This window comes from Diabrotica virgifera, chromosome 3 (genome assembly GCF_917563875.1).
Source record: "Diabrotica virgifera virgifera chromosome 3, PGI_DIABVI_V3a".
Lineage (NCBI taxonomy): Eukaryota > Metazoa > Arthropoda > Insecta > Coleoptera > Chrysomelidae > Diabrotica > Diabrotica virgifera.
In genome coordinates, this window is record NC_065445.1 from 248909644 (window position 1) to 248924913 (window position 15270).

At 33.9% G+C, this 15270-nt stretch overlaps 1 protein-coding gene across 1 annotated transcript in view; it reads left to right on the top strand.

Annotated features, from left to right (window-relative positions):
* LOC126881670 (sialin-like) overlaps positions 1–15270 on the top strand; it is a 104845-nt gene that overhangs the window by 22211 nt on the left and 67364 nt on the right. Inside the window, exon 2 of the mRNA XM_050646062.1 lies at positions 5013–5190. Within this exon, the coding sequence (XP_050502019.1) occupies positions 5013–5190 (178 nt within the window). The remainder of the gene's footprint in view (positions 1–5012; positions 5191–15270) is intronic.

Genomic DNA, 15270 nt, shown 5'->3' on the forward strand with positions numbered 1-15270 from the left:
CCTTATTCTCAAATTTTCAAGCAAATCGATCCATTCTGTAAAAATTGCGAGGTTTTGTCCTATTGTAAGCTTCATTACTTGGACTATTAGACAAAAATGTGTTTTTGTTATCGCAGTATTAGTGCATTGAACAAATCATAAAGAAACAATTACTGCACTACATGCAAACAATTGAAACAACTCTAAATACCTATTCAAGTGATTCACTTGACAATATTGTCATAAGAATGTATGGTCATTATTTTTATTTCTGATGCATAACATAATAATTCATAAATTACTTATAAAGATACGGTTCTATTATGTTCGTTAAATATTTTATGCTTTATTAAAAAATCGTAAATTAATTTAAACCGGAAATATTTACTTAATATCTATCACTTAATATTATTTACTTTACATACAGGGTGAGTTTTGATGGGACAGAGAATGGGAGAGAGTAAATGATAGACACATACGTGAAGAAATCGAAATATCCAATAATCAATGTGGCTTTATGTAGAACAGATCAACATCAAATGCAATTATTTTTAATATAAGTCAGTTAATGGAAAAATACAGAAATAAAGTAATAAACTCTCATACTGTATTCATTGATCTTGAGAAAGCATAATGATAGAGTTCCTCGAGAGATTCTGTGGTGGACACTCAATAAAAAAGGAGACTCCGGTGAATACATATGTAAAGAGTGTGAGAGATATGTATGAGGGAGTAACAAGTAGTGTTGAGCCAGGTGTCGAAGAGACTGATAAATTTCATGTGAAAGTAGAATTGCACCAAGGCTCGGTGCTTAGTCCTTATTTATTATCATTAGTTTTGAACCAGATAACTGCGAAACTACAAGGTAACATTCCATGGTGCTTAATGTATGTTGATGACGTAGTGTTAGTAGGAAATAATGAAAACTACTTAGAACAAAAATTGGAACAGTGGAGACAAGCTCTCAAGGGAAAAGGTTTAAAACCTAGTAGGACAAAAACAGAGTATTTGAAATGTTCATTTAAAGATAGAGTTACTACAAATAAAATGGTATCGTTGGATGGTGAAATGATTGTGAAAAGCAATAGTTTTAAGTACCTGGGATCGGTATTACAGAGTAATGGAGAAATAGATGGAGATGCATGCAGTAGAATTGGAGTTGGATGGATGAAGTGGAAGGAGGCGACTGATGTGTTGTGTGACAGAAAAATTCCAATGAAGCTGAAGGGAAAATTCTTTAAAATATCCATAAGACCGGCTATGATATAGGGCACTGGATGCTGGGAAGGTAAAAAGAAAGAGGAACAATGTAACTACAAAACATTTATGGATCACTTAATTTATTTATATAACTGATTGCTTGATGTATAGTAATCAAAATTATGCTGATTTACTATTCCATTTTTGTGAAATATTGCCTGATCTCCAAAAAACTTATAATCGAAAAAGCAATCGGTCACTTTGCAATTCTTACTGAGACCATTAAGAAAAAGCTAACCTGCGATGATATACCCGTTCCATTGTCAGGGACAATGGAAAGGACTGATTAGAAGAATTCGAGTTATGGACCTACAGAAGGATATGAAGAATAAGTTGGGTGGAATAGAGTCACGAATGTCGAGGTGTTGAGAAGAATGTGCAAAGAAAGAAAGGTTAATTAATTAAAGTTAGAAAATTGCAATCTTTGGGATGCAATTGCATTTTTTTCTGCTCCATGAACACATAATATTATTGTTTAAAACGTCTTTTCACCTGATACATTTATTTTGTAAACAGTAGGTAATCATCTTTTTGCTACTTATTTGTTGACTTTCATTATCTCATATAACTTACTTTCCTTTTGGTAAATTGCTTGTTTTTGTGATTTACTTTATGTAAATATGTGACAGATACAATGTCTTATCTCTTACTAGGAACTGCGAAATCACATAATTATATCTATATCTGCGCTTTACATTGTATTGCTTTACTGTTATTTCATTTACATGTTGACATCAAGGAAAAATTTATTCTTAAATGATAATGATAATTCTACATGTATAGTGCAAGTACAATTCGAATTGTATTAATACTCAATAGTCCGTTCTTTAACGGTAAAATATTGCAAAACCTCTAAATTTTAAAGAACCGCTTGGATTGAAATGAAATTTGGCATACACATAGCTAACAAGTCAAAGAAAAAAAGTGATATTGTGCCGATATGTGCTTTTGCCCTGGGGGTGGTTTTCACCCCCTCTTAGTGGTGAAAAATTATTCGTCCAAAGAAAGTCAGGAAATGGATAAACTGGCTAATTTTAAGTAACTTTTGTTCTATAGAGTTTTTTCACTAAGTCAATACTTTTCGAGTTATTTGGCAGTGAATATGTTCATTTTTTCAACAAAATAACCACGCTTTTAGACGGTTTTTCGCAAGTAACTCAAATAGTAAGTATTTTGTCAAAAAAGATTCTTAACAAAAATATAGCCTGTAAAAAACTAAAAAAAATGGTGTATATATCACGTCTCTACACCTAGTAGAAGCAGAGTTATAGTTAATGAAAAATAGGTTCATATTCGTCAAATTCCAAATGGAATACTTTAACGTGAAATAACCAAAAATGAAGTACATTTCGGGGAAAACTCATTACAACTTATTTAAAGTGTTTAAAAAAGCTTCATTTTTGTTTTATAAAAAAAATTCTAGCATCAAAATTAAACAAGTTACGCTCAAAATAAAGTTACTCCCTTTTGGTTTTGGTAAAAAAATCGAGAAAATCACCCCCTAATTAGTATCTTAAATGAACTTAATCGTTACGACTTCACAAGGTTCTTGACTCGTGTATATATTGTTTATATAATTTGTAAGTTTTATCGGTTCAAAGTCCTTATTATTGAAAGGGCTGTAGTTAAAAGGGGTTGAACGAGTCACTTATCACGAATGTATGCAAATTTAGAAACACCAAATTTTAATCAATTTTTGTCTAACAGAAAAACAAAAAAATACATGATATTCAGAAAAGCAAATCTGACTTTTTTGTTTTTCGAGATTTTTGGTGTCTCTAACAATTTTTAAGTTATTTTGAAAAAAAGCATATTTTTAAAAATTTTAATTTTTAAAAATTTTACTTTGAAATCAAATTTTTTCAAAAATAAGCACTTTAAATCGATGAAACTTACAGATCATATAAACACAACATAAGTAAAATAATTTGTGGAGCGGTAACGATTAATTTCATTTAAAGTTGCTAATTAGGGGGTGGTCTTCCCGATTTTTTTTTGCAAAAACAAAAGGGACCAACTTTATTTTGAGCGTAACCTGCTTAAGTTTAATGCTAGAGACTTTTTGTAAAAATAGGAATAAAGCTATTTTTAAACACTTTAAAAAGAGCTATAATGGGTTTTCCCCAAAAAGTGCTTAATTTTTTGGATATTTCACGTCGAAATATTCTATTTGAAATTTGGTGAATATAAATCTATTTTTCATTGGCTATAACTCTGGTTCTACGAGATCCAGAGACCTAACGCGTACACCATTTTTTTTTACTTTTTTATAGGCTCTATTTTTGCTAAGAACGTTTTTTTCGACAAAATACTTACTTTTTGAGTTATTTGCGAAAAACCGTCTAAAAATGTGGTTATTTTGTTGAAAAATGAACATATTCAGTCGCAAATAACTCGAAAAGTGTTGACTTGACGAAAAAGCTCTATAAAACAAAAGTTACTTAAATTAGTCAATTTACCCATTTCCGGACTTATTTTAGACATATATTTTTTCACCACCAAGAGGGGGTGAAAGTCACCCCCAGGGCAAAAGCACACATCGGCACAATATCACTTTTTTTCTTTGACATGTAAGCTATACGTATGCCAAATTTCATGTCAATCCAAGCGGTTCTTTAAAATTTAGAGCAAAAACCGTGAAACAATGGACTACAATGCATGCTCAATGACAAGAAACATTGAAAGCTATCAATATCACATCATTGCTCTTCAATATTCATTAGATCAGGCAGTGTATATGTTTTGATAATTTAATAAATCGGTTAAAAATTATTATTATAAAAGTCAGAAAGTGACCGAATCAAAGTTTAAAGCTCCTTCTACAAGATCCTGAAGAAATTTTTGTCATTATTTTATTACAAATCTGTTATTTTGAATTGTTAACAATGAGCGCTAAGCGCGACCAATGGTGCATCTCCAAAGCTTTGAAAATAGGCATTTTTGAGTTTTTCAAATTTTAAATTGCGTATAACTCGACAACGATCAATTTTCCTCAGAATGACCTAAAGAATTAAAAAAAAATTGTCAGAAATGAAAAAATTAATTTTTTCAATTTGTTTAAAAGAATTGTTTAAACAATTTTCTGCTCACGCTACCCCCTGGCCCCTTGGGGCTTTGTTATAAGGACCTCCTTTTGAGTCAGTTTGTGCAAAAAAACTAATCGGAATAATTTACCTAACGGTCCAATAGTGCATCTCTCTCGCGGACTACCGCCTCAATAAGCGCTTAGCGCTCATTTTTAATAATGAAAACTAACAGCTTTGTAATAAAATAATGACAAAAATTTCTTCAGGATCTTGTAGGGGGAGGGCTTCTGACTTTCATAATAATAATTTTTAACCGAGTTTTTATGCTTTGGAAATGCCTATTTTCGCTTTTTTCAAATTTTAAATTGCGTATAACTCGACAACAATCAATTTTAGAAAAAAATTACAACATACATTTTTTGCTCAAAATGACCCAAAGAATCTAAAAAATTTGTCCGAAGTAAAAAATTGATTTTTTGAATTTGTTTTAAAAAAATGGTTAAACAATCAGCTTGTCGATTTATTATAAAACGAAATATTTAAAACAGCGAACAGTCTGTTGATTTATTATAAGGACGTATTTTTGAGTTTATGCAAAAAACAAATCGGATTAATTTACCTAACGGGGGCGACCATACAGCCTGGAATATAAACAAAATGATCCAATGATAATTTAGTATTTTTTAATATATGTACGAAATGTATTTAACTTAATTGATGAAACTACATTCAAATTTTTATTTTTAGCTCCTCTGAATCAATTGGTTCCTTATGGGTTTTCTGGCGGATGAGAAGGTATGTCGTCGCAGTATTGGCGTTTTTAGGATTTTTTACATCTTATGCTTTGAGGGTAAATCTAAGTATAGCCATAGTAGCCATGACCGAATTTAGGAATGTCACCTTGGAAAATGGAACGATTGTTACGGTAAGTTTCAACAGTGTTCACAGTATTTTTATTCAAATTCTCTTTCTTTATGCACTAAATTTGATTTTATAACTGTCGACAACCTCTGAAACAGATTGAAGAGTCTACATAGAAGCTCTTCCAAACTCTCATTCAAGTCGTTGCAATGTTGGTAATGCCGGCATTCCGTTAAACTGTAATTTCAAGAATTTGTATTTAGGTACTAATTCATTATCCGCGTAATTACTGATCTAGTATACAAATTATTCAATACAATGTCAAATCATCACCATCTTCAAGTTTCACGCGTTCACTACTGGACCTACACCTTTTCCATCATCGGCTGTCCCAAGTAGAAACACTGTAAGCGCCAATTCGAAAAATGTTCACCAGAGTAGAAAATGTAAAGGACTTAAATTTAAATTTTAATTGTCACTCAAATTCAATAAAATTTATACGATTAGATTCGTTTTAATATAACGATCAATTCTTATCATTGCGCCAACTCTTAATTATGATTAATTACGGCGCAAATTGCAATTAAAGTTTATCGAAATAACATTTTTGGAGTCCATAAAATGTTAGTTTACAATCATTATTGCTCTGAGTGCTATTCATAACAGCTTAAATCCCGCTGGGCCTAAGCGGATTAGTGAAACTAATCCGCTGATTTATGGAGTACCGAAAATCTGGGTATTTTAAAATATTTTTTCTCTCTCTAACTTATGTACCTACCCATTTGATTTCAGATTTATTTATATAAATTTCTGCTCTTATTTTTGAAAATAGAGAGTTGGCGCAATGATAAGATTTGATCGTTAATTTAAAACGAATCTATTGGTATAAATTCTATTGAATTTGAGTGACATTATATTTTCCATAAGATGTGTGCGATGTCCTTTATGTTTTTTTTAAATAAAAGTGAACACACATTAATTTAGCAAAAAATACTCTTGTTTTTTAGTAAATATTTTTATGTCTGCATTTTATTTCCTGACTAGGTTTTGAATACATACAGTGTTTCTATTTGGGAAACCTGAAAATATAGCATAAAATTTCCCACTTTTTAAAGACATTAAGTACTACAAATGATACTTTATTCATGTTCCCTTAACAAATATATAACAAATTGCAACAATTTAATGGTCAATGTCTGAGTCATGTAACTGCTGCCATCCAGGGTTATGAAAAAGCTTGTCCACTAGTGTCTGAGAGACTGACCAAGTACGCCAAAACGACCTTTGACACCGTTTTCAGAGATCAAAGAAATAAGTTTCTCTATTATTTCTGTAAACATATACAAATTATATTATGCATTTTTTAATAAAAAATTTCCGTTTATTTTTATAACTTTGTTACAGTCGGAAAAATGAAAGAATACCCATGAACGAACATATAAAACACGCTGTATTTTCCTGTCACCGTGTCACAAAGAAAATTGTCCAGTGCAAGTACATGTAACAATAAGTATTACATGTACTTGCACTGGCCAATTTTTTGTGTGACACGGTGACAGGAAAATACAGCGTGTTTTATATGTTCGTTCATGGGTATTCTTTCATTTTTCCGACTGTATATATATAATATTTATAATATATTAGATTAACGTTTAGTTTTACAGCTTGGAGATTTTTTTTATATATTTGGGCTATTATAAAGTTATCTTACTCAAAATTCAGCAGAGTTACAAGTGAAAAATCGACTAAATTCTGTAATTTTGCAATGTGTTGGCACTCATTTTGCAGCATCCGTGGTAATTATTAGTCAAGGTTTACCAAACATCATTTTGTAGATTTTTTTAAAAGAACAAAATGCATTCTGTAAATATGATCTATATTTTTTAGTTTACGAATTATAATAACTTAAAAAATTAAATTGATTATAATAAATTCTCGTCACTTCCGATGCAAATGAAAGTTTGAAATTCGAATTCAGCAGGTCAAAATATATATCAAGATACACGTATAAAAAAAAACATATTAATATAAACGTGTAGTTTGCTCGGCCACGAAACAGTTACGGTCCTCATAAAGTTCTTTATTATCTGTAAACAATATCTTACCTTTGAGTATGGATGATTCTCCCGAGTCATTTTTGTTCTGATTTCACATGTTGCATGTTATATTGCAATAATTAATGCAATAAACTTAAATAATTTATACCAATATCAATGGTCTTGGCGAATACAAAATGTAAATCCTGTGATTCCCATGGTAAATCACTGTAAATCACAAAAACCAAATAAAAACACTGTATATCCCGTATTTACAGTGCTTATACTTGGGGATACGGATATAATGTGTTTTAAATTGGTGAAGTGAAGATGGAATGTGATATAATGTGTTTCATAGCAATGTTAAATTGTGGTTCTACTCATTTTTTCTTCCTTGGTAAATGTTAGATAACAACACCCTAAATCCAAAAATGCAATAAAATTGGATATACAGTGTTTTTACTTGGGGCAGCCGATCTGTCTCTGTGTTGTGCGTCTTTTATCCAATTACTGCTAATACATCTCAGATCGTCGGTCACTATGGTAAGTGAGCGGCATCTGCTTGGTAGTGTTTTTTCTCTTGGCTTCCACTCGACAATACGTCTCATCCATCCGATATCAGATAATCTGGCGACATGTCCTTCTTAATTCCATTTTAGTTACATGATTCTTTCCAATTCATGTAATTTCGAACCCTATAGACAGACATTTTGGTGATCGTGAAAACCATCAAAATAAACCGCCTACGATGGGTGGGCCACGTTATACGGATGGATGAAAGTGATACTGCTAAATTAAATATGCTAAATAGGCAGGTCTTAACAAAAAGAAGGGACCTAAACTCAGACATCAGGACGATGTGCAGAAAGATTTAAGTGCGATTGGAGTAAGAGGTATTATATAATTAGCAATATACGATACGCTGATGACACGCTAATAGTGACAGATCACCTAGCAAATTTATAGTATTTGCTGAAAAACATAAACACTCATACCAACAAGTATGATCTAAAACAACATCAAAAAGACTAAATTTATGATTGTAACGTAGAAGTTATACACCAATGTGAATTTAACCATAAATAATAAGCAAGTTGAAAGAGGTATGTCCTACAAATATTTAGGGGTTTGGTTCTCTGATATAATGACCAGACAAGAGAAATTAAGAGGCGAATAGAAATAGCGAGACAACCATTTATCAAAATGAAAAAGTTCCTATGCTGCCGAGACATAAATGTGAAATTGAGAACGAGAATGTTAAGGTGCTATGTTAAGGAATGTTAAATGTTTTCTCCATTCTGATGTACGGAATGGAGGCTTGGACACTAAAAAAGATAAACATCAAAAACTTTGAGGCATTAGAGATGTGGCGCTACAGGAGAATGTGGAAAACATCATGGTCAGACATAGTAACAAATCAAGATGTTTTGCTGAAGATGAGGAAGAAATGCGAAGTCATAAAAACCATACAAACGAGAAAACTGGAATATCTAGGCTACATAATGAGAGGGGAAATGTACTCCCTACTAAGGCTCATAATCCAAGGAAAAATCTCGGAAAAGAGAAGTGTGGGACGTAGGAGGGGGGTTCAAATGGGGTAGTGAAGCGCAATACATGATGCTGCTTCCAGTTAGCATCTCTAGCCTCTCCTACTCAATTCCTATCCTCACCTCCACGAAGTGCGGTTTGGGCTGCACGGGTGAACCCCGGAGAACCTGAGCAACGTTACCGGAGATTGGGTAACCAACCCCAGTGGAAAGTAGGGTCAGAGCTGACGAGGAAGGGAGAAATGGTCCTCCGAAAAGGGGGTTGGGCGATAGACCAGTAACCTATTCTTGTAAAAAAGTACTACGGAACCTTTAGATAGGCCTCGGAATGGACGGATATCAAGACGACGACTTTGGCAACGGAATATGGAATTTATGCTGGGAACATGGAATGTCAGAACGCTAAATAGACCAGGAGCACAGAGAATCCTTCTACACGAACTGAAAAGATATAAAATAGGAATCACTGCAGTACAAGAAACTAAATGGTTGGGAAAAGGTATCCGGGACACTAAAACACACACTATACTCTATAGCGGTAAAGATGAAGGAAATAAAGAATTTGGAGTAGCCTTTATCGTAGATAATAAAATGAAGCACCTGATAACAGATTTTCAAGCCATCAATGGAAGAATCTGCAAGCTTAGGATAATAACGCATTTCTTTAACGTAACCCTTATAAATGTACACTGTCCCACAAATGAACAGGAAGAAGACACTAAGGTAGCCTTTTATCAAGATCTAGAACGAATATATGACTCAATACCACAGGTATTGAGATACCACAGATCAAGATCTAGAACGAATATATGACTCAATACCACAGGGGCGGCCCGTCGGGGTAGGCAAGGTAGGCGCCGCCTACCCTCTTCAAATGTAGTACAATAATATAAATTATTAATATAAATTACTTATTTCAAAATTGTAATTTATAAATTTTGACACAATATCTACAATAAAATAGCAAAAATTATCCAAATTATTTTTAAAAATATCCAAAAAATTTTCTCCGTAGTTATAATTATTGTACGCTCCGTGTAGTATCAGTAGTACTGTATAGATTCTATATTCTCCTTGGTCAGGCACTCGGGAACGTAGCCTCAAATAGATCGACGCCAATACCGAATTGACGTGCGATCTCTCTCTGTTTACGCGAGCAGGCCTGCTGCAGGCCGGCGGATTTTGAACGGGCGGATAGGCACAGAGTCTTATAGCCGGACCTACAAAATTTTATCAGTTGCTTCTCTTGTGTCTTGTGAAACTGTTTTAAAATAATTGTTTTTTGATTTTGGCTGTTATTAGTAGGTTAAGTATTGAATAAAACTAGGTAGGACAATTTAAATTTGTTTATGAAAACTGAATAATGTGTTATTAGATTATATAGATAATTAAAAATTTAAAGCGAGGTTAATTGTTAACTTATCAATTTATTCGAATAGTAAATTATTATTTGATACATAAATAAAATAAGTAATATTTGACGTTGTTGAAACGTAGGTGTGTTAGTTTTATAGGTGGAAAAACTTTAGTCATCGAATATGAATATTTTAAACGATGTAATATGCAGTTTGATCGAGACACCTTTTTCAAGGCGCCAAAATCAAGAAAGATTAGTAATTATTTCAATGGGCCGGCCTTTACAAAATTTAACAATTTTATCCACAGATAAGACAAAAGACAATCAACCATTTTCGAGATCGTTTAAAACAATATGGTATGAAAATCATAAATGGCTAAGCGGAAGTTATTTTAAAAATTCACTTTTCTGTTGGCCTTGTCTGTTGCTCTCAAATTTGAAGCAAAATGTTTGGGTGAGTCAGGGATATTCAGATTTGAAAAATTTATCAGCTAGTGTAAAAAAACATGAATCTTCGAAAGAACATTTAAACAATTGCTTAGATTTAAAACGGTTAGAAAAAAATAAACAAACTACTGACAGTGCTTTCGCTGGACATATTTCTCTATCTAATAAGATATATAATGAAGAAGTTGAAAAAGATTGAAGAAGTTGAAAAAATTGATCTTACAATTCTTTTAGCAAAACAAGAACTTACATTTCGCGGTCGTGATAAGAGCCATAATTCTTCAAACATGGGTAATTTTAAAGAAATTTTTAATTTAGTAGTTAAACGCGATCAGGAAATCCAGGATCATGTTAAAAAATAGAAGGGGTGTTCACGGGATTGTCAAAAACAATACAAAATGATTTAATAGATTGTCTTGCCGATTACGTAAAAAATGAAATTTCAACAGAAATTAATGTCAATTTTTTTCTATACTAGCTGACGATACTACTGATATAACCGAAAAATCACAGTGTACTTTAACAATCCGTTTTGTTAACAAAGTTGGTCAGGTAACAGAAAGATTTTTAGGGTTTTTTGATGTTAGCGATAATAGATCTGCAGACGCTCTATATAGTTTAATTTCAAACGTGCTTGAGCCATATGATTACAAAAATAAATTAATTGCTCAATTTTACGATGGTGCAAGTGTAATGGCTGGCTCTTTAAACGGATTACAATCAAAAATTAAAGTAGATGCTCCAAAAGCAATTTTTACACATTGTTGCGCTCATAGATTACATTTAGTATTGCAAGACGGCTCAAAATGTATTACAAACTGTAGGATATTTTTTGTCGCCTACCCGAAGTATATGTGTAGCCTACCCGCATACTGAGGTCACTAGCCGCCACTGCAATACCAAGAAACGACATTAAAATGGTGATAGGCGACACAAATGCCAAGATCGGAAAGGAAGAAGAGTACATAGGGGTAATAGGGAAACATAGAGACACAAATGAGAATGGTCAGTTTCTAATAGATTTCGCAGCTGGAAAGAATATGATTATCAGTTCGACATCTTCCCACATCGGGACATACATAAGGGCACTTGGATATCACCTGACGGAAACACAATAAATCAAATAGACCATATACTGACGGAAAAAAAAATGGCGACTAGTATATTAGATGTAAAAAGCAGACGTGGCGCAAGCTGTGACTCAGACCATCTACTAGTACAGACACGGTTTAGATGCAAAATCAGTCGACAGGTAAAAGAAAAATATCCAAAACAAGAAAAACTAAACTTAGATAACCTAAAAGTCTCTGAGGTACAAGAAAGATTTGAGAGAACAGTGGATGAAAAATTACTAGAAGAAAACAGAGCAGACTCCACAATAGAAAATCAATGGAACACCATAAGCAGTATCATACTAAACACAGCGAAAGAAGTCCTAGGAACAAAGACACGACGGAGTGAAGAAACATGGTTCGATGAAGAATGCAAACAAGCTGTACAGGAAAGAAATGAAGCACATAAGAATAATTACATACTCAGACGCTCTAGAGAGAGAAAAACAGAATTTGAGAACAAAAGACGAAGAGCAGATACACTGTGCAGGCAGAAAAAGAGAAAGTACGAAAACCAACGGATACTAAACATAGAGAGGGAGTTTAAGGAAAACGAAACACGTAGTGCATACCAATTTATCAAACATTTAAGACAGGGATACAAACCGAAGACTAGCCTCTGCAAAAATAAGAAGGGTGAAATCATTAGCGATATGGACGAAATTAAGACAACCTGGATGACATATTTTAAGGAAGTATTAAACAAAGGGGCACAACCACCATTAATCAACAGAGGCAGCAGCAGGCACGCAGGAGGTACAACAACAAGAGCTGGGGGAAGATGGAGAAGAAAATGAATTAACTAGACCCCCAACGCTAGAGGAGGTCCAAACGGCAATCCACATACAAAAAAGCCATAAAGCACCGGGAATAGATAAAATACCGGCAGAACTACTCAAGCAAGGAGGAAGGAATTTGACACAACAGATGTACCAGCTAATACGAGAGATATGGATAAAAGAAGAAATCCCCCAACAATGGAAGAAAAGTATAATCTGCCCTATCCATAAAAAAGGAGACAAACTGTTGTGTCAGAATTATAGAGGCATCTCTTTACTTTGTTCGGGATACAAAATATTCACAAACATCCTTAATCGAAGACTTCAACCTCTCACGGAAAAAATCATCGGGGAATATCAAGCAGGGTTTAGGCAAAAAAGGTCTACCATTGACCAACTATTTACAGTTAAACAAATACTAGCCAAAGCATGGGAATATGGCATGGACGTTTACAATCTCTTTGTAGATTTTAAACAAGCCTCAGTAGATAGCCTGATTCAGTAGATAGAACAATTCTACCTAATATATTGGAAGAATTTGGCATACCATCAAAATTAATACGACTAGTGCAAATGACAATGACAGAAACAGAAGCACAGGTATGTATTCAAGGACACATAACTGATGCGTTTACGATAACGCAAGGACTGAAACAAGGCGACGGACTGGCTCCAACGCTTTTTAATCTTGTTCTTGAATATGTAATTAGACGGTTGACGGTGAGCGGAAATAACATACTTACAAACAAATCTACCCAATTAGCAGCATACGCAGACGATATAAACATAATGATCAGAACAATGAATGCAGCGGAAGAAACCTACGTTGAGTTGAAACAGAGTGCAGAAGCAGTAGGGCTAGCAATAAATAAAAGTAAAACAAAACTACTCATACAAACCAGATCAAATAGACCGGCACAACAACACTGTATTGACGATATAGAACATGTGAATAGATTCACGTACCTAGGAATGTATCTGGTCAAAAGCAATGAAGAAGAACAGGAAATAAATAGAAGGCTTGTGCTGGCAAATACATATTGCCTATTTCGCGATGGGCCACATATTCAAATCGCGAGACGTACACCGCAAAACAAAACTCCGGGTCTATAAAACATGGCCCATAGTAAGTTATGGCTGTGAAACATGGGTGGTGACTGGGCCCAATAAGTGAAAATAACAACTGGCGAATTAGGCATAATAGAGAAATATACGAGCAATATAGCGAACCAACTCTAGCACAATACACTAAACTGCAGAGATTACGGTGGGCAGGGCACGTGGTCTGCATGCATGAGAATAGAATCCCCAGAAAATTGCTAAATGCAAGAATGTAGGGAAAAAGACCTAAAAAGAGATGGGAAGATGAAGTCGATGAGGATGTCAGGAACTTCCTGGGAACGCGTTCATGGAAAAGAACAGCGGTAAATCGAAATGATTGGAGAAGCTTGATGAAGGAGGCCAAGGCTCGATTTGGGCTGTAGTGCCATTGGATGGATGGATGGATGGGACGTAGGAGGATTTCCTGGTTGCGAAATTTAAGGAACTGGTATGGGTGCAGTTAGATATAATTGTTCAGAGCTGCAGCCAACAAAGTTAAGATTACTGTGATGGTAGCCAACCGCCGATAGAAGACGATACTACAAGAAGAAGAAGGAGTAAGGGGATGGAGAAGATACAGACTTGACAGGGAAGGCTGAAAGAATATTTTGAGGCAGGCCAACGCTGACGAAGGGCTGTAGCGCCAACTGATGATGACGATTCTTTCCATAGCGGCTGTTGTTTTTATTTTATGCTGTATTTTTTTGTTTGGGATTCGGTCTCTCCGAGAGACTCTTAACAACTAGTTTTGAAAATTAATAACTTATCTACTGAATCGATATACCTACTGAATCGATTTTCCTGAAGGACCCTGCAACACTCCTAATGGAAAAGTGGTCCCGGTCAAATTAACCGAAAGTTTGGTCAATGATGCTTCTCGATGTGTAGATTTATGGGACCTGGGTCTGACTAACTACTATTCTTGAGCTACAGCTTTCTGAAGTTATTGGATTCGAGTACTCGGTTTACGTTAAGAGCACTAATTCACGATCAAGTGAACGAAAATATTTATTATTGGAAGAAGAGACACTCATTTTCTTCATGCATACTTGCGTCTTGTGTATGAATTCGTGGTCAAAAATAGATGCATCTAGTCCAGAAAGCCACTGCGCATCCGCTAGGAAAAATATTCTGATTCGGATTTTTTGCACAACCTTACTCAAAAAGGACCCCTTTTAACAAATTTGCATGTTGCCAGGTCCAAAAGAGAGTCAAAAATTTTTTAAAAGTTTTCTTTTGTTTTTTTTTCTAAAATTATTTTTTTTCATCAAACAAAGCTTTTTAGGTTTTTTGGATTATTTCAAACAGAAAAGGTCTTTAGTGACTTTTTTCTAAAGTTGATAGTTTTTGACATATAAGCTATTAAAAAGTTAAAAATTTCGAAATCGGCCATTTTTAACTCTCAAAAACTGTGTGAAGAACTGAAAATTTTAATGTTACCAAGGTAGATAGATATTATGTAAACATCGATTGATGAAATTCTGAAGAGTTTTTTGCAATACAATATCGAAAGCCCCTTTGTTTTTTAATTGCAAATCAAGCGGGCGCGACACTATTTTCAACCTTTGCATTGTATAAATTGTATGTACTAATATGCGTAAACATATGTGCGGAAAAAATATTCTGATTCAATTTTTTTACCATCTTGCTTGAAAAGGTTCCCTATTAACGAATTTGCATGTTGCCAGGGTCAAAAATTTTTTCAGCAATTCTTTTTTTAACTTTGTTTTCCAATTGCATAACATACATGCAACGGTTGAAAATA